Source organism: Chinchilla lanigera, unplaced genomic scaffold, assembly GCF_000276665.1.
Source record: "Chinchilla lanigera isolate Chin_1 unplaced genomic scaffold, ChiLan1.0 scaffold00048, whole genome shotgun sequence".
Taxonomy (NCBI): domain Eukaryota; kingdom Metazoa; phylum Chordata; class Mammalia; order Rodentia; family Chinchillidae; genus Chinchilla; species Chinchilla lanigera.
In genome coordinates this window covers 13,608,451-13,633,577 of record NW_004955449.1, presented here as the reverse complement: position 1 = coordinate 13,633,577, position 25,127 = coordinate 13,608,451, and the positions used below count along the sequence as shown (strand labels likewise).

The 25,127-nt window shown below is 38.5% G+C and overlaps 1 protein-coding gene across 1 annotated transcript in view; it reads right to left on the bottom strand.

The window, feature by feature from the left end:
* The window catches only part of Pla2r1 (phospholipase A2 receptor 1, 180kDa), a 111,450-nt gene that overhangs the window by 20,330 nt on the left and 65,993 nt on the right, over positions 1–25,127 (bottom strand). Inside the window, exons 12-19 of the mRNA XM_005393355.2 lie at positions 15,576–15,778; positions 12,507–12,652; positions 8,805–8,889; positions 6,562–6,694; positions 5,981–6,016; positions 5,216–5,373; positions 1,298–1,362; positions 726–829 (exon numbers count right to left, since the gene is read on the bottom strand). Coding sequence (XP_005393412.1) covers positions 726–829; positions 1,298–1,362; positions 5,216–5,373; positions 5,981–6,016; positions 6,562–6,694; positions 8,805–8,889; positions 12,507–12,652; positions 15,576–15,778 — 930 coding nt within the window. The remainder of the gene's footprint in view (positions 1–725; positions 830–1,297; positions 1,363–5,215; positions 5,374–5,980; positions 6,017–6,561; positions 6,695–8,804; positions 8,890–12,506; positions 12,653–15,575; positions 15,779–25,127) is intronic.

Sequence of the window (25,127 nt, the reverse complement as noted above, 5' to 3'; positions counted from 1 at the left end):
TGTTGTGACATCTGCTGGCAAAAGCAAGCCGACTAACCCTGGGTTTTCTTTTCCTAACTGCTGAGGCCCTCCCACCAAGGACTGCTTTCTGCACTTACCCCTTTCCTGACCTGAGGCACAGATTATTTATGAATCTATTAGAGAAGGGGATATCATTATCTTTTATTGGCTAGAGAGTGTGGGTGGGTATGAATGAACAATCAACCCAAACAACACTGTACTGATGAAAATAAAAAAAAACCTTCAACGTAAATGTGCTTTCAAGTCCAATTTGCAAACAGTTGTTCTTCCAAAGCAAGCAGCAATTAATGCCAGGTATTAAAAAAAAAGAATACTAAATTGAATGAAAGTTTTCACAGAGGGTCAATGTTTGGCCAGCTATAAATTGGATACTAGCAAGAGATAAAAAATAGGTCCACTCTGAAATTTCATAGAGAATATTACTTGTCAGGTATATTTGTTGGCAGTTTCAATGGACTCAGTTTTGGTGCTCTTTTGGCTCATAAAGAAGGATTTATCCAGATGTAAATTATTTTTAAAAAGATGACTACATCAGTTAAACAGAAGGAATGACCATCTATAAACCGTAAAACTGATAAAATTGAACACAGTCAACTGAAAATAAAAATAATCACACTTCTCACTGAACTGATACAATATAAAAGAGAGTTCAAGCTTCTAGAAAAGTTTGTATTATAAATGAAAACATGATTAAATAAAATAACCTGTTTTGGAAGAAATGAAGCCGCATCTCTGGCTTTGATTATTGACAGATATTTCTCTTCCTTTGTCCCAGTTCTGGTATATTAATGGAGACCCATCACTCCAACTGTAGAAAAATTAAAAATGTGAAGGTCATGTCATTTTTGCATGTTCTGTTTTCAACACTATTCTTGGACCTCTGGGGGTATGGGTTGAAAGATTAATATTTTGTGAAATTTAGAAAAATAATCATGTATAGTACAGTAACTGCAGTTAACAATACTGTATTGTTGTGCACTTACACATTTTCCAAGAGAGTAGATTTTTTCTAAAGTGTTCTTATCCAAAAATAAACAAATAATTACAATGGCAGGAAGCTTTTGGAGGTGATGATGTGTTTATGACAAAGGTTGAGGTGATGTTTCCGTGTGTGTGTACTTTAAAAACACATCTTTGGCCAGAGACATGAAAAATTTACAAGTTAAAGATAATGTCAGATGGATAGTCAACAAATTGATCACTAAGATCTAGTCCAATCATTCTGCACATAAAACTTGTCAAACAAAATTAAATGCAAATTAATCTCGATTCCTACTGAAATTCATTGTTGGCTTTTTCTTCTTGAAGTCCAATCCACCAATTTGTACCATACTTTGATAACTATTAAAAAAAGAAAGAAAGAAGTCAGCATTTATTCTCCTTGTTTTCCTTTTCACTATTAAGATTAATGGAACTGCTGCTAATGATTTTCTACTCTTCAGTATGTTACCCAGTTATCTAAGGAAGAATAACCAAGGCCCAGCATCTTAAAAAAGTCTGAAACTTCACTACCCTAAAATATTCCCTCCTCATTATGAAGGAAAAATTGAATCAAGCATTGAAAATAGTTTTAGTTTCATACAACTGGAAAAGTAAATTTTCTAACTTGATTAAAGGGGTTTAAAAGGTGATATAAAGTAAAATAGAAGATGAATTATTATTCTTACTAAAACATCAGTGGTTTATTCCCTTAGTGATTTATGGAAGCCCATTATAGGTATATCTTTTTGAAAAGCAACTTGTTACAAAGACATCAGTAAAGATTTTGAATTTTAGGTATTAGTCTGATTGTTAAGCTTTAAAGAGTGTTAGCAATCAGTGAGACACACAATATAGGATAAAGGGATGCTGCAGAATTTCAGGTTCAGCAACTAGAAAATTATCCTTTGTGTATTTTAACACCAATTATTAATCACTCAGGCCTCAGCAGAGTAAGGTGTAAAACTGACACATGTATATGCGTGTGCGCACACACGTTAGAGCAGGTATGATTGCCCGACTTATGACCCAGGAAATGGAAATTCCCCATTTAACTATAAAAGGGGAAGAGGCTATAAGGATTTCTCTGAGAAGTTCTAAATCAGCAAATTGTATGGTGTGTGTACTATGCGTGCAGATGTGTGTGAAATACAGTTTAGTTTTTATAATGCTAGAAATCTGTTAATTTGAAGACATTATATAATTAGGTTTGCAAACTCATTTCTTTTTTAAAGACTTGGGATTAAATTTTAAGATATACAATTTTTCCATATAAATTTCAGGCCATCACACAATGGAACCTAATAACTTGCTAACATTCTAATTTATAAACAGGTATTTATACTCCTTAAACAGTGTGGCTGTCTGCCACATCAGCAATTTGAGAATAATGCAAAATGGAACAACAGTAATTTTGGATCCCAGAGGTGTTGTTTCATGGACGTGTTCTTTCGTGCGGAATTCAGATTTCCATTGTCAGACTTCGGAATTGGTCCACTGAGACCAGCTGTGAACTCAGTGGGAGAACCACAACAATTTCATTCCATCTAAAGAAGTCTCATGTGCAACAACAGTGGAAATCATGGCCTGATTGTTCACTGTCCCAATTAAGGACCTTTAAAGAGGAATTATAGCTACCGCATCTTAAGTGGCATATTTATTACCACCCCAATTATGCTCTGCTAATCTCCTACACGGCGTATCACAACCTGTTGTGCTATGGCACAGAACTTCACAGGACAAGCTAGAAGATACCCAGTGTGAAAATCCCATTGTGAAAGATAGATGTTTTAAATTTTAGCTTAGGTATAAGGCTATAACAATGGAAACCTTATTAATATGTGTTTGCAAAAGAAATGTGATGCATTTTATAAAATCATTTATGTCTTGTTGTATATACAGAGCCATTACAGGTAGCATTATATGGGAAGAAAATTTACCAAAAAGATATAAAACCCAACAAGCTTACATATATTAATCTACTAAGCTACCTAAGGAAGAATAACGTGCTGGGTGTGGTGGCACACTCCTGTAATCCCAGCACTCAGAAGGCTGAGGCAGGAGGATCCTGAGAGTTTGAGTCCCGCCTGGGCTACATAGTGAGTTCAAGGCTAGCCTGGACTACAGAATGAGACTTTGTCTCAAAAAACAAGGCAAAACAAAACAAAACAAACAAAAAACAACAAAAAAGAATAGCCTGTCATCTTTTAAAATGTTTTCATAAAAATTGACAAAACTGAGTTAAGAGTTTAAAACTAGATTTTTGAGGAGGACTAATGGATTTTATGTATTCTTTTATGTGTATTTAGAAATAAAATGTAAGATAATGATATAAAAATCCAATAAATTGTCATTTATATTTTAAAATGCAAAAATTGCACAACACAATGTAAAAATGTTAGCCAAATAGACTGATTGGCTAGGTGTTCATACTGAAGAACTGTTAAGTGCTTACAACTGTTTACATTTTTGACATTAATTTGACTATCACGATAAAAAAAATCCCCCCAAAACCAAAAACCAACCTCAACTTCACTCTGATCATGTCCTGTGGTCTATTATTCAGATTGAGAGAGGAAACACTGACTTATTCTTTTTCTAAAATGGAAGTATTTTGTTAATTTTTTTCTTCAGATTTTTAAAGCTATACCCAGTTTTGTGATTCATAATTAGCAATTCTATTAGTGCTTCCAACTAAGTGTTATTTGTTTTCTACAGTTTCTACTTGTTACTCCTCGCTGGGTAGCTATACAAAAATATGTAATTTAAAAAGTACTTAATGACTACTTCTTCTGACTCTGCGTACATTTGTAGGGTGGGTGTTCCACAAAAGTGAGTGATCTGACCCTTGTAGAAGGGACCGCAGGGAGCAAACTCATCCTCCTGCCTTCTGGTCACACAGAGAGAGCTGCATTACGGACCAGCAAACAAGTCCTCAGACACCGAACCTGCTGGTGCCTGGCTCGTGGACACGCCGCCTCCAGAACAATGAGGAATACATTTTGGTGTCTGTGAGCCCCAACCCAGTCTTGGTATTCTGTTCTAGCAGTCCACTTCCCCTGGCTCAGCCTCGACATTTTAAATGCTCCAAAAATTTTCTTTTATGGCATAGTTGGGCTTTACCTGCAGGCAGTAACTCCCTTATAATAGGACATTCTATATATTAACACAGTCATAGGTGGGGTCACTTTTTTTCCATAAAAAGCACTACAAGGCTTATCTACTTTGAGATCAGAGTCTTCAACTAGATAATAGTATTGGCTGTGACTTCTAAACTGTTAAAGCCATGAGCCCTATAATTCTTGAATGGAAGGTATTGGCTCCATCATCCCCAATGTTTTCCTACTTCCCAAAGACTAGGAGATGAATTAAAAGAAGAGGTAAGGCCAGGTGTGGTGGTGCACACCTCTAATCTTAGCACTCTGGGAAGCTGAGGCAGGAGGATCTCAAATTCTTATCCAGTCTGCATAATTTAGCAACTTAGTGAGATTCTATCTTAAATCTTGTCTCAAAACTAAAACAAAACAAAACAAACAGAAAAGAACTAGGAATGTAGCTCAGTGCAAAGGCTCTGGGTTCATCACCAGTACTGGGAAAAAACAAAACAATATAAAACAAAACAAAACCCCAAGGGAGGTGAAGAGAGAAAACCTAGAAAAGGTGCGTGGGTGTTTAAACTCTGCTGGAAAACTCAAACGAATCCTTCACTGGCCTTGTCTGAGACGGAGCTGACAGCCACCTTGGGGAGGGAGTCTAGAAGTGGCATTTGGCGTAAGGCAGACTCTCTGCGCCCATGTGCTGTGGGCTCTGCTGTTCTGTGGTCACAGGCAGCACAGTGGAGAGTTTTCAAATGACCTTAGGAGTCAGGTGGCACGGCCTCCTGTCCGAATTCCACCACTTAGCTGCTGTGTGACCAAGTTGTTTAACTTCTTCCTCATCCGCAAGATGTACTAACAATAGACATTGCACAGAGAGCTCGAGCCGAAGTCCTCTTTATTAGCCCATTTTTGCTAATAAAGATGAAGAGGAGTGAAATGATTGAGCAGCAGAGCAAACCTGTCTCTCATTGTTTTCTCTCAACCTCTGTAACAGCGAGAAGAACAAGTCTCAAAAACCTATGGCTTTTACTGAAACTTGAACGTCTGAAGTCAGACTTAAAAACAGTATAGAAGAAGGTGCCAAGCTGAATTGCTCGTGGTGAATTTTGCTCAAGTACCACTCTTATTTTGCTGTGGATGAATTCTTGCTCATGTGCAGAATGAATTGTGAGAAGTTCACCACGCAGCCAGCCACAGACAAACTCAAAGGAAGCCCATTCTGAGTTATGGGTATGGAAAAGGTACTCCGCATCCTGATAAAAGAGCCAGGGCGCATCTGAAAGAAAAATAAATGAGGCCAATGGTTGCAGCACTAAGAAGGGGAAGAGGGGCTGAAGGGAGGAGGGGATTGGCAACACAGAAGCAGCAAGATATATCACGTACAGGTGCGAATTCCCTATGATGAATGCGATCGTCATGTATACCTATGATGTACCAATGACATTTTAAAAGAGAGATATAATGCAGGCTTAAATAAGGTATGTTATGATTGAACTCAATTTTAACCTGGTCACTTAGCATTAAAAAGGTACACAAATACATACATTTATGAATATATACACAGACATACACACACCTAAATAAATATATAATTTGCTTTTTCCTCTTGTTCTACCTCATGTAAGAAAATTTTACTATTATTCAAAGGTCAGAGACAGATACATATTGTAAAATTGTGTCAAGAAAAAGAGAATAAACTATGATATTAGTCTTCAATCATACTTAATAATTATTTTGAGTATTAATTATTGACATTAATTTGAACAAATTAGCTCCAGATTGACACAAGACACTCAATTAAGAGAATGTGAGAATAAATAGTATATACTAGCACTTCCAAGGTACAGAATTAGAAATTTGAGAACTACCAGGACAGTTCTTACCATACTGGTACCAGAATGGAACCTTGGGTCTCACATCTGCAAAGTGAAAGCAAATGACCTTTACTGACCTTTATTCATAAGGTGTACTGTCACAATTACTTCAACTCTAAACATACTATACTGTATTTCATCTTTTTAAAAGCCATTTAAAAGAAAAATATTTTGTGCTGTTCAGAAGCATACTTGAAGAGGATTGTCTAGAGAAGTTTCTGATTAAAGAAAGGACAGGAACACTTGCTGAAGACTTACTGTGTGTCACACGCTACGCTTTCACTAATTCATTGTACAGTCACTTTCACTTACTTGCGATGTCAGAGTGGTGCTACCTTCTGACTATGTCTGTACAGTACATATTCTTCAGTGTTAACTAGTTACCCTTATTTCCAGTGAATTAACCTGGTGTACTCTGCTGGTGCTATTTTCTCACTTCCCTATGATACATTGTTTAGGAAAAGGGTGCAATTTTGTTCATCATACAGATTGCTGGTTTGCAGTTCAGGGTGCTTAGATCTTGAATTTTTTAACTCTTCCTATACATTTAGAAATCAAACATGTAGTAACAATCTTATTAACATGTTTACCTCTTGGAATTTTGCATATCCATTCACATTTGAAGCCACAGTGTGAGGGCAGCAATGTTTTGTTTGCCTTAAACACAGCACAATTTCTTGCCTCTTCTCCAAAATAAGTATTGTCTAAAAATGAAGAGATAACCTGCAGCAGACGAAGTTCATTATTCCTTAATGATAATCCTCCATAACAAGTTTCAAAAGTTCAAAAAAGGCATCCATGCACATAAGTCATTATAGATTTCTAGAGAAAGCTTCAGTAATGTCTGGATGTCACTCCAGTTAAAGGTTGTTTCACATTTGTGAAGGACAACAAATTAGTATTTAGCAATTTTTTCCCCAAAGATGCTTGTTTTAAAAAAGAAGCAGGCTACTCCAGAAGGAAGAAATGAGGTGCAAGCTTTATTTTGAACTTGCTCTATTTCCTAACTAGCAGGATTAGTCTAGTCTTGGAAACCTGAGTAAATTTAGAGGCTCTTGAATGTACCAGGTCTGGGTATCACCTTTGATGTTGATTCTTTCACATATATGCTAAGCCTTTAGTTGCTAATATCTAAATAAGCTACAGTTAGCTTTGTAATCAAGACTAAACACTTTCTATGAATAACCACGTAGCTCACATAATAGGGGTTCTGAACAAAGAGTCAGTCTTCTCAATTGTATAATAAGTGCCTGACAGAAGAGTGGATGGACCACAAGTAAAGTTGGGCTAAAGATTTGGGGGGAAAAGCATGTTTTGAAGCCACTTATACTCCTCCTCAAACATGTACACAGCCATGCAACAATTCACCTAACATATTGTATCTGTGGGTTCAGAAAATAGTGTAGGTTTGACTTCATTTTGTACAGAGGCAAGTGGTACGGACCTCAGTTCACTGCTTCATGGCCTTATTCTCATCTGAACCTAATTATCTATTTATCTTCTGTTGCCAGTTACTAAAACAAAACCAAGTACTCTCAACCTCTCTGTACCACATTTTGTTTTTCAAGTGTTATATTGACTTTAATGCTCTTTTTGAGACAGGGTCTCACTATGCAGTTCAGGCTGGCCTTGAACTCACTTTGTAGCCCAGGCTGTCCTTGTACTCAAAGTGATCCTCCTGCCTCAGCCTGGGATTACAGGCATACGTCACCATGCCTGCCAATGGCTCTTTCACTCTGAGCTTTGTTTCCTTCATTAGCGCAGAGGATGGGTGCATCTGAGTGGTCTCTCAGATCTTGCTTGCTGCATTTCTGATGCCCTTTTCGAAAGGCAATACTGTATTGAAGATGTTATAATCATTTTTGTCTAGCATATGCCTATTGTTATTTTGGCTCACATTAGAAGCATTGAACTTTTACAAATAAATCCCATCCTGGCCAGAAGTTTGAACCCCATCTATATAGTGAGCTTCAGTATAGGATCTACTATAGGCTCTACTTCAAATTTAGGTACCAATATTTTGCCGTCTGGAGATATCATAACATTGTGACTTTGGAGTCTGGCAATCTGTGTGCGAATCCTGGCTCTCCTCTGTATTATGTTAGGCAAACTACTAATTATTCTGCTGCCCACTGCAGCGAGCTGTTGTAAGGAAGGGATGACATCCTTAGATCCTGCAGGAGGGCATGCAGCTCAGTGCATGGAGCACTGTGAGGGCTTGATAAACAGTGGCCGTGTCACACGCTCACTTACTAGAGCCCTGTTTCACAAGGGAAACTTCATAACTTGGTTTTACACATGCCCTGGGATGACTCCCATTTTAATCTGGGATACTGCTTCAGTGTTTTACAGAGGTTTGCAAGTATGAGGCTGAATGAAAAGCAAGATTTTTATTTTTCCTTTCTGGAACAACTCCTCTGATAGAGGTGACATTTCTGAGGTTGGCATTTCTGTCCTTTTAGAGTGAGACAAACTGAAAATGGCTTTCCAGAATGTTCTTCTTGTCATTGTGACGTGGAAAAAGGCCATGTGTTCACACAATCAGGAACCATGTAGGAAAGGAAGGGGTAAATGGTATTATTTTAAAGAACAGTTGCTTCTCTGTCAGATGCCTGTTCACACTGGAGATGGTTGGAGGAAATTTTTTGTTTTCAGGATGAGACATGATAGGGCAACAGTGTCAGAACAATCTGGCTAGCAAAAGTTCTCCAGGACCTTGACAAAATAACTCTGGGTACAAAGGTCTAGTTTTGTCATGAGAGACACGGACATTATTTCTAGGTTCCCTTGCTCAGTTTACCAGTGGTCCTAGGGCCAGTTTGGAAGTACTTACAGGAGTTCCATCTGACCACTCCCAAGAACCTGCACTCTGTGGGCTTCTTTTATTAAATCCAATCCAGAACTGCCTTTCTTCTGTCCTAGGAAGAAAAGAAACACACACTTTGCCTTTCCCATCAAATTCACAACATTATACAAGAAGTTCAAAAAATCTTTCAAAATATCTATGTATGCAGGAAACAGCTGATGCTACTGGTAGGACTGATCAAATTAACAAAATTTTATTTATCATTTTTCATGTGCAAAACCCTCTGCTATGAAATGAATTGAGAAACGATTTGGACTCACATTCTGTTTCTCTCAGTTTCTGTGGTTTAGTCATCAGTGATGTGCCGCTGGGGGAAAGTCAACCCACACTGAGAACATGACTTTCTCACCAGGAACGGCAATGCGTTGCAGTTAGGACATCAACACACGAAACCAGGTTGGTAACAAATTTTGGGACAGGTTTTCCCGAGAGGATTTTTTACTACTTTAATACTTATTTACTATTTTGCTCCACTGTTCATACTACTTTACTGTGCTTTGATTGGTAGTTCCTTTTTCAAATGTTCATGTATTCTCTGAAAGAATATCAGAGATGGTGAATTAATCACCATCATTCGCACTTAATAAAAGGTACACAGTAGGCTTGGGTTTTTTCAGATCCCAATGTAAATAATTCTGCAGCACATCAGCCTGGGCCATGGTAGATTAATTTCAGCAGTCACCATTGGTTTAGCCTTGGCAAGAAGCTCCGCAGAGAACCATCTTCCGTCCTATTAGGCCCAGTACAAATATGTCAAATCACAGAGTACTCAATAAATCAAGCAATAAAGCCTAACTGTACAATGAACCATCTCACTAAGATAATTTTCTGAGAATAATTTTGAAGAATTAAACATTTAAGAGATTCAGAAGTTGTGACAGATGCTTTATTTTGCTTAGTGCAGAGAAGCAAGCCTATTCTGAAGCACTGCTTCTCAGATATTTGACCTAATTTGCCTGAATGCTACGAATTAAAGTCAGTGCAACTGAGAAAGTCTGAGTGATCATTGGTGTCTGGTTTGTGGCTGTTGTGATGAAACGTTGCTTTCAAGGTTATGGGAAGCTGAGACTGACCACCTTAAGGTTAAGCCAGGTACATTAATCTCCAAAGCACAAGCTGGACATCCATATCATGTTTCCTGTGCAGATAATTTTTTATTCCTTTCTCCCACTTTATTTGGAGTTCATTTTTTCCTGTCATATACTAGCTCACAGAAGACAGATTTATATTTATTTTTCTTACTGGAAAATTTCCTGAGATTGTATGATTTTAAAATAAACACACATGTGTAATTTAACTGAATTCCCTGGGTAGTCGAAGATCAATAATTTTTTTTTAGAAGATCAATAATTTGATAGATACTTGGTAGCACATTCTAGTAGAAATGTCAAGTGTGAGAACTTATGTAAACAGAAAGGACATAGTGATATTTGATCTTGAAGAGACTGGGAAGAAGTTCGCATGTGGTTATTTCACAGGGCAAACGTCACTAAAATCTAAGGACAGAATATGTGAGTATATTTTGCAAGGTGCTGAAGTGATGAAGCCCAGCACAACCTAGAACACTGGATACCACCCACATCCTTTGCATCTGTGGCCCTCTACCTGGCTAGTAATCTAAAATTAACCAGGAAGCTTCTTACGCATTAGTCTCAGAGAGTCTGATTTCAGTGGCTCTTACGTGGGACCACAGGCTTCTGTGTTAAAGGTGTCCCAAGCCAATTGGATCCGCTATACTCTGGAACTGTAGCTTCAAGTCAGAATTTCTTGTATAAACTAGCAGTTCCATGGGATTTTCTCAAAAAGAAAAAAAGGAGTTTTGAGCTTCTTTCTAGAAGCCTTCACAAGATTATAATACTATCCAACTATATAACAAATTTCCAACATTTACATTGCTGTGTAATCACATTTGACCTTGTACTTTTTTCTCATGCGATACTTCATGGAACTCACATGTGGAGATGTCACTAAAACTTCCACCTTTAAGATTATTTTTGTAAGGGCTAAAGATGTATAACCCAATAGATGTTAGATATTAACTTCATTATGGGAATATCCTACAAAGAATGTATGGCAAAGGCTAAGTTTTTCCTCAAAAAACAGTTGTGCATTTTCTTTGAGACTCAGGCAAGTGTTTTGTTGAGCCTGCAGATTTCTTGAGGTTGGAGCACATTGTCTGGTACTATTATAGGTGGCTAAGTTAGATAGAAATTAATATACTGTCAGAAAGGGACTGGGCTCTCAAAGAAGTCAGCAGAAAGAACAGACATCAGAATTGTCACGAGAAGTATATCATTATACTGAGGCCAGGCCTACATGCCTCCCTAAAGAAGCAGTAACTTAGAATTCTACTGTACTTAGCGCCACCTGGTCCAGGAAGTCCAGATGGGCATCAGTTGCTCAGGTGGATGAGCAGAGCTTCCGGACCCATCCCTTCCCAAAAATGCCTTTGTTCCTTCCATGTATCCTTGCTACATGACTCGCTTCCCTGTTGGATCAACCTTAGCTAAGCAGCTACAGTTGCAATCCTACAGGTTGATTGCAGTTTGGCCCATATTGCACCCACATGGTGACTTTGCTGTATAAATTACTCCTGACAAAGAGCCTCAGTGGCAGCCCACTTCCTGGACCCCTCCTGTCTCTCAGGAGCTATCTCTAGTCCCCAGTAAACATTTCCTGCTCTTAACCTCCATTGTCTTTTGATTTCAGGAGACATGAACACAGCGTATCTGACATCTAGCAGGTTGGGCCTTATATTTCCCCCTATCTCAGCATTACATTTATTTTCATTAAATGAATATATGGAGCCTTGGAGATATGCCACCCTTAGACCACATCTTCAGGGCAAGATTTTGCCAGCTGGATCTCCAGCCAGCTATACATGTACTGTAACTGTGACTGTTCCAGCAAAGAGTCTCCCAAAATGTACACTGGCTGACAAGAACATCCAAGAGGCCAAGTGGTGGGAGGACTCAGGAAAAGAGACATGGTGGCTGCCTTCAAATAATTCACAGAACCATAGACTTATCTGTACTGCTCCAGCTACAAACTGAGGGTGGTAGGTTTCTGGCTTACTAGAAAGCTAATTTTTGAAGCCAGTTTCCACAATAGAAAGGGCTTTCTCCCAGGCGAGGGGCATTCTTAAACAGGAAGAAATTATGTAGACACTAGATGAATTCCACTGTGGTGGAATGTGCGGAATTCCTCTGTGGGGTGGGAGTTAACTCAGGACCTTAGGTTTCTTCCAATTTAAACTTAATTGAGTTTCTAACTCTATGGAATTGGAGAGTTTATGAAAGTACAAATAGACACAAATAAGTGAATGCCTGTTTCCTCCAATGTAAAATTAGGAGTTGGATGGGCTCCTTTTTCAATCACTAGAATTTTTTAAAAAAATAAAATCTTAAATGAGCTCTCAGAAGATAGAAAATAATTAGCAGGGAGAGCTGATCTGATGAGTCAGCAAGCAGGGACCCCAGCTCTCTGGCCATCTACTCCCTCTGCTCTGAGATGCTAGGACCCTTGGAAGCATCAGAGAGCAGTTTGAAAACCACCACGTGAAACAGATCCTGAAATTTAAAACAGCAATTTGGGATACTCATCGCCAAGAAGCCATTACAAGGACATAGAGTATTCAGCTGCAAGTTTTGACAATCAGCAAGCATTTACCGATTAAATTTGGAATGTAAAAGCTCGTTCACAAAGTTTTCTTCCTCAACATGGGCGAAGCTTGCAAGATGGGCTCCAAATTCTTCACAAAATGCCTCAGCTTCTCTCCACGTTCTTTTCCTCAGGACTTTTTCACTATGAAACACCTGCACAGTAAAAGAAAAATAATGCCATCGTGGATAGGTGTGGCTGTTTAATTCTGTTTAAAAAACAGCAATATTATGCTTTTCATTCGTGTGTGTGTGCACGCATGCAAGTGGGTTTGTTCCGAGCGCCTCTCACATGCTAAGCACATACTCTACTGTTAGCTGCATTCCCAACCCCTTACTACTTTCTTTTTTTTTTCTTTTTTGGTTTTTCTCCGGTACCGGGAACCGAACTCACAACCTTGTGCTTGGCAGACAGGCGCTTTGCCGCTGAGCTAAATCCCCAGCCTCCCCTTACTACTTTCTTGAAAGCTTGATCTAACAGAAGTAAAATTTGTTGAACTAGAGTGTGCCTAGTCCTTGTAAAATTATTAGCTCATTTTATCTTCACAACAAATTCATGAGGAGAACGCAACATACAGTTTTTATAAATGAGTTCCTGGAAGGCTTCCCCCCTACAAAATCTACCACTGGCATATATTTTTCACTCAATTACTGTCAAGAGATGAAGAAAATCAGGCTAAAAAAGGTTAAGGATTTCAGGTCACAAAGCTACAAACTAGACTAGATCTGGGACTAGACCCAGGATTCTTTGCTTCTAGAATCCATGAATTTCTATCCCAGCAAGATTACCTTCTGACAAATTAGAACTAGATGAATGATCACGAATCAGGCTGACCCACAGCAAGTAATGAGAAATGGGGCCTGAGGCTTGGCGCAGATCTTTGGGTTTTGGCCGAGACAGCAGGTGCTGTATTCAGCCGTGTCTCAGTTCTCTGATGCTTCTCAGATGAAGGGTCAAGTAGTGTGTCTACTTTGGCTTTTTTTAAAATCATGGTGAGGGACTGAAGACGCAGGGCTTCTGATCTTCACCCTTTTTATTTTTATTGTCCAGCGTGAAATCTGAACCTCCGAAGCCAGGTAGGTACACCCTATGGCCAGCGTTCACTGAACTCTGTTGTGCTGATACCAGAATACATAGCTTTCCAGGTCCTGTGGAACACAGCATAACCTTTCCATCTTTTAAAATTATGTGTCAAAACTTGCCTCCTCTGGGAACCTCTTCCCGAGTCCCTCTAAATTCATAAATCCTGCCACCATGCACATCAAACACACCATGCATTTGTTGACACATCAGGATGATGTATTGTAGGAAAAGTACTAGGCCAGGAGTCTGAAGACTAGGGATTTATTCCAACTCTGCCAATTAATAATTGTGATCTTGGGCACATCACTTCATTTCACTAGCCTCAATATACTTATTTCAAAGGTTTAACTTACCATTCTGCTGGTAACTTCTGAGCCTATGAATTTAATGTAGGGTTTTATACATGTATCTTTGAATGGAGAGTATGCACAGTTATTTCATGCCGTCTATGAGCTGCAATCTATGAGAAGTTTGAGTTCTTCATCCTGTTCTGCACGTGCCCAACTACTAAAGAACATTCTCCCGGACTTAGGGAATCTCTCTTTGTACAATAAACCAAAAGAAATCCACCAAACATAAGAACAGTATTTCAAAAACAGTATTTTGAAAAATTCCTGATAAGAAGATTTTAGGAACTGATTTAAATCTAGGATCTAAACCTGATTTGCAAGTAAACAGTTCTACAAGGATATTATCTATATGTATATAGACACATATAATTGGTGTGTGTGCCTGTGTGTGTGTGTGTGTGTGTTGAGCATCCTTAGTCTGAAAACCCAAAATCTGAAATTCTCTAAAAACCCAAAACCTTTTGTGATGGTGATATTTTTGCTTTCTGACAGTTTAATGTATAAAACTTTATCTTATGAAGAAAGTTGCTAAAATATTGCATAAAATTATCTTCAGTGTATGTATATAAGGTATATATGAAACCCAAATGAGTTTTGTGTTCAGAATTAAATTCCATCCCCAAGCTATCTCACTAAATTTTAGAATCTGAAATCCAAAGCAATTCTGGTTTGAAGCATTTCAAATAAGAGAGACACACTGTCTCTTTCTCTCTACTCATATGCACATATATAAACACACAGACACACTAACTGAATGTATTAGTTTGATCATCAGGTGTCAAGCTATAAATGCTATCCTCAGTAGCAGAATTGTATTGCTCCATAATAAGTACTTTATTCATGGGTTTACAAACAATATTAATACCCAGTGAATGCTGGCCTCCTTTATTTGGTATATGCTTGGTCCAGCACTAAGTATAACATTGACTGGAACTTCAATATTATAGGATAGGCCCCTAAATGACCTTGGCGGACTCAGCCTGTCTCCCTCTTTATTGCAACTGGGGGATAGAATGTACCAAGAGTTCGACATCCTGAGGTAAAGAGGAACTTACTCCTTCAGGAACAAGACATCCTGCAATGCTTTAGCCCAGGGATTCCAGTGGTGTCTGAGGTATAAAGGCCAGAGAGGGGTACTTCTGGCACTGTGGTGCCAGGTGGGGCATGTGTAGAGAGGTTTTCTGAGCAGCTTTCCTGAGCCTGGGGGGATCAGCCCACCGTAGATCCTATGCTTCTTGAAGTCCATCTCTGAATAATAACGCTGCTTTGCCTGATTTGTGTGACTGTTCTGTCTCACTGGATCAGACTCTGGAAGCTGAGTTTAGGTCAGGAGTTCAGCGTTCGCCCCGGCTGATAACCAGCGCATGGCGCTTTCCTGGGATTAATACTGGCACACGGTATTTCTGTTAACAGATAGATACCAGTCTTCATGAGGTCACCATGGACAAGCCCGATTTCCCTTAAAATTATTTGAATACTGTATAAATGAAAGGACAGAGACAGGCAGCAAAAGTAATTAAGCACCTGCTATGTGCCAGACATTGTTCTGGAGCAAAAGGTGTTGGAATAAAGGAAGTTTTGATACACAGATCAGACTGGAGTCACTGCAGCACTGTTGAGAATGCCTAAGTAACCTCAGTGTCACCTTGAAACAACTGGCCAGGCCAGGCTTGGACTCCCAGTCCAAATAGCAGGGTTGAAAGGGCCATCTTTCTTCATGTTCTGTCTTTTCCCGCTTTTCCACTGGCTGCTTGCACAAGGACATTGCCTTAAAGTGTGTACAGTCCTTCACTTCCCAGCGACCAAGGGGATGACTTCCTCGCATGGCGACACAGCCACCACTGTAGCCTGAAAACAGAAAAGGAGCATTTCTAAAGCCAGATGAGTAAAACATTTGTCCCTGCAAAGACAGCTCTGTTCAGAGCATTGAATAATTGACGTCTCATAGTGAAGCACCCAGACAAGAACAATAAAGATTAAAAAGGATGTTTTGTTGGCACGATTATCTCACTCCTCTTCATCTCTGGAGAAAAGAATAGAAGATGGAAACGAGAGAAAAGAGGCTGTGAAGCCTGAAATTTGGACACTGTCTACGTTTTAGCTCAGTGACAGCAGACGGGAAACGGGGAGCAGTTCCTAGGTGACACCCGAATGCCCTCCGCCCCTTAGTGCTGTGCTTCGAAATCCCGTTGTGAAAAATCAACAATGAAAAGTGCACAGTGCTCATCCTCTGAGAAGTGGATTCAACGGGAAACACACTTACATAAATAACGGATTCATGGATGCAAGGCACACAACAGAGAACCAAACTGCAAGCAGTAAACCATGGGAGAATGAGATAAATTCTTGAGATGCGCTAAAGCTCTTGGGACAGGAACAAGGACGGTCATCAGGGAAAAGGAAAGGAACAGCTTCTGAATTAGAAAGTAAAATACAGGGCTCCCATCCCCGCCTTCTTAGTTTGTGTGAGATATTGGGAAAAGTAATACTGTGTAGTTATGGATAAAATTTCACTTTTTTTTGTACCTGATGAACACCGTGGAACAAGAAACATGTATCTTCCCACAGAAACAATTTATAAATTCAGTTAAGATTCTTAATTTTGTCAAAAAAATCTATACAATTCCTAAGACAGCTAAAAATAGAAGCCTTTCAAATTTCAGTGAAAAGTAGTGGAAAACAGTTCTGTTCTAAAAATAGAAAAAATATTGAATAAAAATTAGACTTTTTCTTGAATCCAAGGTGACCATTCAATAATTTAAATTGACATTTGACAGGCAAAGAAAGTTATTCATGTGCAGCATGCCTGGAAAGGCTGTTTATTAGCTGCTACAGAGAAAGGACAAAACAAAACAACTCTCAGTTTAGTGAAACAGAGGTGCACAAACAATCCACTTCAGTAAATGTAACTGTACAGCCCTACAATTGTACAGCGCTAACTGTACAAAGGTTCAGGGTTCGGAAGAGACGATGGTGCCTGCCTGGAGACATCAGTGAGGGGTTTGTGGAACGTGACATTTGATTTGAGTTTTGAAGAATGAAAACAGAGAATAAAGTTTTCAGGGTAGGTTTATTAAAAGCCAATTATAATGGAGGCAGCATTTGAAGTCTTATGATGATTCTGAACCTAGAGACACTTTAAAAAATGTAGTCACTCAGTATTAAATTACTTTGCTTAATTTCCCTTCAGAAATAATAGTTTCAACTCTTTAAAAAAATCAGCTACCTAGCCTTATTTTTTTTTCAACTATGTTTTGGTTGTATTATGCTCACAGAAAGATCAAAGAGAGGGAAAGTGAAGAGTGCAAGTGAGAAGAAAGAAGACAGAGAAAACTTGCGAAGAACTTCTCCTGGAGGAGTGGGACAGAGTATGATGTAACAAAAGAAAGATCAAAGAGCTGAAGAACTGACACTTAGGATCTCAGGAATCCTAGGTGCAGAGCAAGTGTTGGCACTGGGCATCATGGTGACAAGAGTCCCTATCCACGAGAAGCTTACAGTCCTGTGTGCACGTGTGCTGACGCATCAGAGAGACACACAGAGGAGAAAATGGACAGTTGTAAAAGAAGAGGCATGCTAAGCATGGCTCAGATAGAGCAAAAGGAAGTTGGGGGAGAGAGCAAGCTGGTGCGTGCAGGGTTATCAGGTGTCTCCAGTGGCTCAGAATAGCCAGTTAGCAAGAAAGGCGGAGGTTGGTGGGGGCAGACAAGGGAAAGAGATGATAGTGTGCACCCACCTTTGCCATGACCAAGGCTTTGCGGGTTTGTTGAGTGTAGTTTTGGAGTACAGCTCACAATCTAGTTGGCTCATGAGCAGTAGGGGAGATGTTGTTTGCTCTGTGCCATGAAATTGAACTATGGAAAGCCACATGGAAGCCCCAGATGTAATCTACTTGTGGAACTGTTCTAGTTAAAAGAGTAAGGAAAACATACACCCTGCTTGATTCTTTTGTTTTTCCTACAAGGCATCCCCTTGGAGCCCCATTTATGTCACAGCTTAGGTGTGAAGCCTCCTAGAAAGAAATAATTTGGCTCCAAATTAAGTCTCAGCACAAATACTTAGTAATGTGAAACTTGAACAGGTTGGTTAATCACCATAAGGCTTATTTAAAATATATGGGCAATAATTTTCTTGTCATGACCTTTCATAAAAATAAAATGAAATAGTGTATTCACAAGGACCCCATAAGATAGGAAGAGAAAAATCACTCCCAAGATTTTTTTTTTTTTCATCTTACGGCTGTTTTCATTACAAAAACTGGGATTTTGTTCCATCAGTTCTGCCTGCATGTTGAAAGAATGTTTAAAAAAGTTTGCATCAGCAAGTTTAAAATGTAATACACTTTTTTGTTGGTCTTGCATTTTGTCTTACGTTCCCATATCAGACAATGATTAAATAGCTGTGGTTGTAGACACTATAGATATTCAACTCATCTTCATTAGTGAAGAAGGAGATGTTTGCGAACCACCCGAAGATGAAAAGTGCTGCAAGAGTGTTATTGGTATTCTAAAGTGGTTAACTTAATGGAACATTTGACCCAAATTTTAGAGTCTCAGCCCCAAAGAAGCAGTAAAGTGGTGTAATAAAGGGAGGCAGGACTAAGGGAGATATAAACCAAATTTATAAGCCAATTCGTGGGGATGCTTGCAGAGCCAAACACAAGGGGAGGGGTACAGGAAAGAGCAGAGGCAGCTTTTCTCCCAGAAGACGTGTTCTTACATTTGGTAATTCACTGCCCACTGCAGGAGAAAGACTCTCATCCTTCTTCTCAGTGGTGACTCTCACATTTCCGCCAAGTCTCCTCCTCTGCCTTCCCACCTATTCTCCTTTATTCTCCCTCAAACATGAATTAGCAAACTTCCTGAAATTAAGAAATTCTAATTCACTCCTCTAGTCTCTTCCATTTGACAAAATTATCGAATTGTAGAAAATGAACTGAGCTGGGAAAGTAGCTACTGAGTCAAACACCTAAATATAAACCAACCCACCAACCAACCAACCAAACTGATTTGCAGCTTCAGAGAAGGAGGGACTGGTGCTGGGCCTTAGTGCATCTAGACCAGTGATGGAGAACCTTTCAGAGCTTTCAATGATAAGAACAGCCCGTTGTAGCACATGCGCCATTGATTTGCCAGCACTGCTCTAGACTAATAATCTGCTTTATCCTCTTCAGTTATTTCTCCATTGCCTGCAACAGCCCTCTCATTCTCACCTCTCAAGTCCTCTACCCTCCCCACCTACCTCTCCCTCTTCCTTCTCTCCTTCTCCAGAGAGAAGTGAGGCTCTTCAGGATGCAGCAGGGAGGTTTCACAGAGTACGGTGCATCTATCAGGCACTGTACCCGGCATTTTCTACAGCCTTTCTCCTACCAAACTTCAAAAACTTGAGATCGTTATAGGTATCTGCCTTTGGAAAAACGGGAGCATAGAGATTCAGTAACTTGCCAAAGTTCACATAGTTAGTGAAGGTTTAAAATCCAGGATTTTAAACCAGATTTTTGTGAATTTATTGTGAGACAGTACTAAGGTACAGCATGTGTGGACGTTCAATAAAGGGTAGTTGAATGAATGGATGAATGAATTCTTAAATTATGCTCCTCTTTCTCCATGGAGTGCTCTCTCACTCTCCTGGGAGAGTTTCTTTTCTTTGTGTGGGCCCAGGGTTTCCTTGAAGATCTCCTGTCCCATTTTACCTTGTATGTTGGTTACTTATTTGATTATGAAAAGATATGAAAATGTTCAAAGAATGCTTAGAAACGAGGCTGAGTTTGTCCTCATTATTTGGTGGTTCATTTCAGAACTCTGACGAGCCTCAAGACGGAGTGCTCTGTCTAGGCAAGTGCTGACCTGACAGGCTTTTTGGTCTTCACTGTGTGTAGGGCACTTTCAGAAAAACAAGTCAGACTTGCCCTGCTGGGATCCAGTTCCCCTGGTCCTTGGAAAGCTTCCACTGAGTTGGAGCAACCTGGGGGAACCGTGCAAAACAGGCCTCCGAATTCAGCCTCTCCATCTAGGAACAGACGTTTGCTGCAGAGCCTATGGTGACTGTAAAATAGTGATCTCAGGTGATTTTTTTTCTATCATTTAGATTTGAATGAAGCTCTCACACAACTCAGAAGAGCTTTTGTAATGTCTTTTTTTTTCTTTCCTTTTTTTTTTTTTTTTTTTTTCTGGTACCGGGGATCAAACTCACGACCTTGCGCTTGCCAGGCAGGCACTGTGCCACTGAGCTAAATCCCCAGCCCTTTTTGTAATGTCTTAATAAGTATAGATGCACCTATTTTCTTTTCCACAGATCAGACTCTGCTTGTATTGAGTCTTTTAATCTAAGTACAAAGTTTCTACATAAAATGCCAGCTTCTCCTCGGATCAGACCCTAATGTATCATCTTTCCCTTTAATCAGTGGCAATGGTTATCTTTTAATAGAAATTATTTTTCCTATTTCACCTGGATATTTTACTTCTTTCAAAAAACTAAGGATCACAGAGTCTCTTTGTGATTGCTGTTTGTTTGTTTGTTTAGCAAAAGCAACAGAATTTCCTGATAGCTTGAGAACAGAGAATTTTGTCCTGAAAGAAATGAAATATAGATAAAAGACACGGTAAGTAAAACTTTGGTCCTGACTTTGCATTTAAAGTACCATTTTGAACTCAAAAAGTGTTTCATCACACACACACACACACACACACACACACACACACACACCTTTCTAGATCTGCCCACTTAAATGGCCAAGAAACAAAAACACACAAACAGTGAGCATCTGAATGTCCAGACTGTGTACAGAAATAAGGCCATTTCCTCCCAAAAGACCAGGGCTCCTCGATGAAATAGGTGACTCAAAGTCTGAATTTAGGTCTCATCACACCAGATAGCAAGAATGGCTACTGGTGTCGCATCACAAGGACTTGGGAGGTAGTCCTCCCAGAGATTCTTTTCATGATGATGGGGAGATTTAAGCATTGAAAAGGATAACTTCATAAATTAAAATACATCAAATATGTTTAAAATTCTCACTTCATAGTAATGCTAAAAAAAACCCTTTACCCCTCTAACTGATCACTGTTGGAGGATGCTAATAAATACACAATCATTTTAAAAACTAGCAAAAGGAAAGTACTAAGCATGTATTCTGGCTTTCCATGTAAGCCATATGCAAAGTAACCAAGCTATTGATCAGAGAACATTACTTTATAGAAATATTCCAGCTGTAAATGAAGAAACACCTCATAATGATGGTTTGGATATAGCTCACTGGAAGAGTGCTTGCATAACATATGGGAGGCACTGAGTTCAGTCCCCAGCACTGCCAAAAAACAAAAGCAAAGCCCCCAAAACCCTCTACTAAAATTGTTGGATCTATGTATTTGTCATCAAGAACCGTTAATAACACAAAAAGAAAATTAAACAATATGTGCTTCCAGGAAGAATCTTAAAACTATCTAAGAAATGGTCTGTCTTAAAAAGATAAATAAATGATCAGACAAAATAAACAAAACGATTTTGGTCAGGTTTCTGAGTCTAAATTTTTAAGATTAAAAATTTGATTTTATGGAAAATAAAAAAGATAAAACAACACATTAAACAGCATGATGGGAATACAATCAATAAGCATAAAGTTTAGGAAAATTTGTAGGACCAACAATCCATTTTTACCAATAAATACATTTTAAGAAAAAGAAAAGTTGGGGTTAGGGGGACTAGATATTAAATAAACTTTAGGACGTCTATTAATCAGTTGCAATGAGTGCAGTTTATCAAGATCGTGATTTTAAAAAACTGTAAAATATACATATAATTTTCATAGTATGTAAGGGTCACTAGGAAATTTGAGCATTAACTGAAGATTTATGATGTTATGGATTTGTAGTTAATTACTTTCAGGTGTGATAATTGTATTCTCATATTTTTAAAAAAGAAGTCTTTTTGGAAATAATACTGAAATATTTGTGGATGAAACCACATGACATCCAGGATTTGCTATGAGAAAATATGGGGAGTAGAGCTGAAGCAAGATTGGCCGTGATCTGAGCATTGCTGAGATGTGATGGATACACGTGCGTCATTATGCTACTTGATAAGCATAATACAAAGTGTACAAAGACCTATGGTCTCACCACAGACTGCATAGTTTACTGCTATAAATGAAGGGCAGAGTCTTGGTGATAAAAAGCTGCAGGCTTTCTCTCCAGTGGTCAATCCATAAGGTCAGTTTATGCTGGATTAAGATCCTGAGACAGGACACAAGCTAATGCATTCTTTTGTGACACGCAGGGAAGAAAATGTGATTTAGGGTGGTGTTTCTACAAGCTGCAATTTAAAAGAAAAAGGGAAACACAGGGGCTTTTGTATGGCTATTTTCTTCAAAAAAGATTTACATTTTCATCTTGTTCGAGACAATTTACTCAATGTCAATCAGCATGAGCAGCTAAACTGAGCATCATGGTATTATTTTTGCTTCAGGGAAAAGAGAAGAATAGTAGCGCCACTCGGATAAATTACAGCAGAAACTTATGAATGACAAGAAACTCTGCTTCAATTCCAGATTTTAGACAACTAAATATGCCCTAAGGAAGTTAACATTAGAAAGCAAAAATTTTTTCTACTCACACTGTATTAATTTATTTTGACAGATACAGACATCCCTAACAAAATTCCAAAGTGTATGGAAACAATACCTGAGCTTTCATTTATTTTATTTTATTTTTTTGCAGTATAATGTGACGCAGAACTTTACAGTTTCCTTCAATTTAATAAAATTCAGGGGCTGGGGATTTAGCTCAGTGGCACAGAGCCTGCCTGGCAAGCGCAATGTTGTGAGTTCGATTCCCGGTATCAGAGAAAAACAAAACAAAACAAAAAACAAAAAACAAAAAAAAAATAAAATAAAATTCGTAGACTTACAGAACAAAAAGGTTGTTCCATTAAGTGAACTGGGATAGATCTTATCTAGAGCTATGGGAAGTCACCGATTTCAAAACAAACATTCTGAGTGATGTTTTGTACATAAAAAAGATCAAGTTTATTTTAACTCCATCTTGCATGAATCTGCATTTTTATTGAAAAACTAGAATTCTTATTGCAAATTTAAAATATGCAAAATTAATTGGAAAGTACAGAGAGTTACCATATTGCCACTTATTCTGACCTTGAATGCGATCTCCTTTGTTGTAGATGTCATACACTGCAAGGGCACATTTGCTACAACTAACAAACCTACACTGACACATCGCAACCATCCAGAGTCCCTCTCATCTCTACCATTGATTTCATTTATACAGAAACTAATATATGAATAATATTGTATTATTGATATATATATTATTAATATTATTCATACACTACCTTTGTATATTTATTTAATATATATTTGAATACATTGTTGCTATGATTATTTTGAGCATCTTGTTATCTGTTGAAGCAGTTAAGAATAAGAAAAATACAAGTTTTCATTTTACCTTCACTTATTCATTCTCCAACGCTCTTTCCATGTTATGTATGTCTGTGTTTCTGTATTGTTTTACTTCCCTCTTAAGAATTTCCTTTTATGTCTTGCAAGGCAGGACTACTGGCAACGAATTCCCTCAATTTTGTTTATATGATAAAATCTTTATTTCTCCTTCACTTTTAAAGGATAATTTTATAAGTATGAACTCTAGGTTGTTTTTTTTTTCTCTTAATACTTTAAGTATTTCACACTGTTCTCTTCTTGCTTACCTAGGTTCTTTTCCTCTCTCTCTTTCTCTCTCCCTGCCTCCCTCTTTCCATTTCTCTGTCTCATTCTCCATAGGGTTCTGGGAATTGAACTACGGCTTTTGCACTGAGCTCATCCCCAGACCTTTTTATTTATTTATTTATTTTTGAGACAAGATCATGCTAAATTGCCCAGGACTCAATCTTGTGGTCCTTCTGCCTCAGCCTCCCTGAATGCTAGGATTATGGGTATGAATCACCATGCCTGGCATTGTTTGTATAGTTCCTGAGAAGAACAAATATGTGATTCTTATCTTTGCTCTTCTATAGGCGAGGTGTACCCCCGCCCTGTCATGGCTTCCTTCAAGAATTTTTCTTCATCTTTTATTTTCTAAAGTTTGAATACGATATGCCTAGATGTAGCTTGGGGAGACATTTATTCTGTTTGGTGTACTCAGGGCTTTCTGGATCTGTACCTGGGGACCTAGCATTAATTTCATTCTTGTTTATTGCTCCAAATAGTGTTTGGGTTTCTTCTTTCTCTCTTCTCCTGATAGTCCCATTACAAGTATTTATATGTTCTATAGTTGTTCCACAGTTCTTGGATATTCTTGCTTATTTCTTTCAATCTTTCTGTCCCACTTTGCTTTTCATTTTGGAAATTTTTATTGTCCTATCCTCAAGTACAGAGCTTCTTTCACCAGCCAGGTCCAGACCACTAAGCTCACTGAAGGCCTTTATCTGTTTTCTTATAGAGCTCTTATTTATTTATTTACTTATTTTTATTTGTTTTTGGTACCAGGCATCGAACTCAGGGCCTTACGCTTGCTAGGCAGGTGCTGTGCCGCTGAGCTATATCCCTGGCCCTCTTATAGTGTTTTTAAATAATGTAAGGAGAGATGGAGAGTCTAAGAAAAAAAGAAATGCTGCCTCTGAGGCAGCCACAACAGTGCAACCAAAGACACTCATGAAAGACTTCTAGAACTGCTTCAGAAAGTGACAAAAATGACGGGATAAGTGTGTTCATGCAGTAATGAGAGTATTTTATGGGCAATTAATAACAATGTGTCTTGCTGTAATAAATTTTTTAAGAAAGGAAACATCACTGTATTTTTGATCACATAGCATATTTTATCTAGTTTTAGGCAAAATCCTACAATTACTTCTCTGCAGTAAGAAAGACTAATATTTATTATTTACAAGGCAGCAGCAACCTTGTAGTATTTCATTTAATTCTCCTAATAATTCTGTGAGGTAGGCACTGTTAGTCTAATCTTATGATGAGAAAATAGATATGGGGAGATTAAGTAACTTCCCTAGCTGGGATTTGAACTTCAGTCTGACTCAGTGGTGGGTTCCCTTCACTTCAGTGCACTCTCTTCTGTCCCTGTTAAGTATTATGCTACTTAACACCTTTTTTTTTGTGGTACTGGGGAATCAAACTCACAACCTTGCGCTTGCCAGGCAGGTACTTATGCCACTGAGCTATATCCCCAGCCCCTTT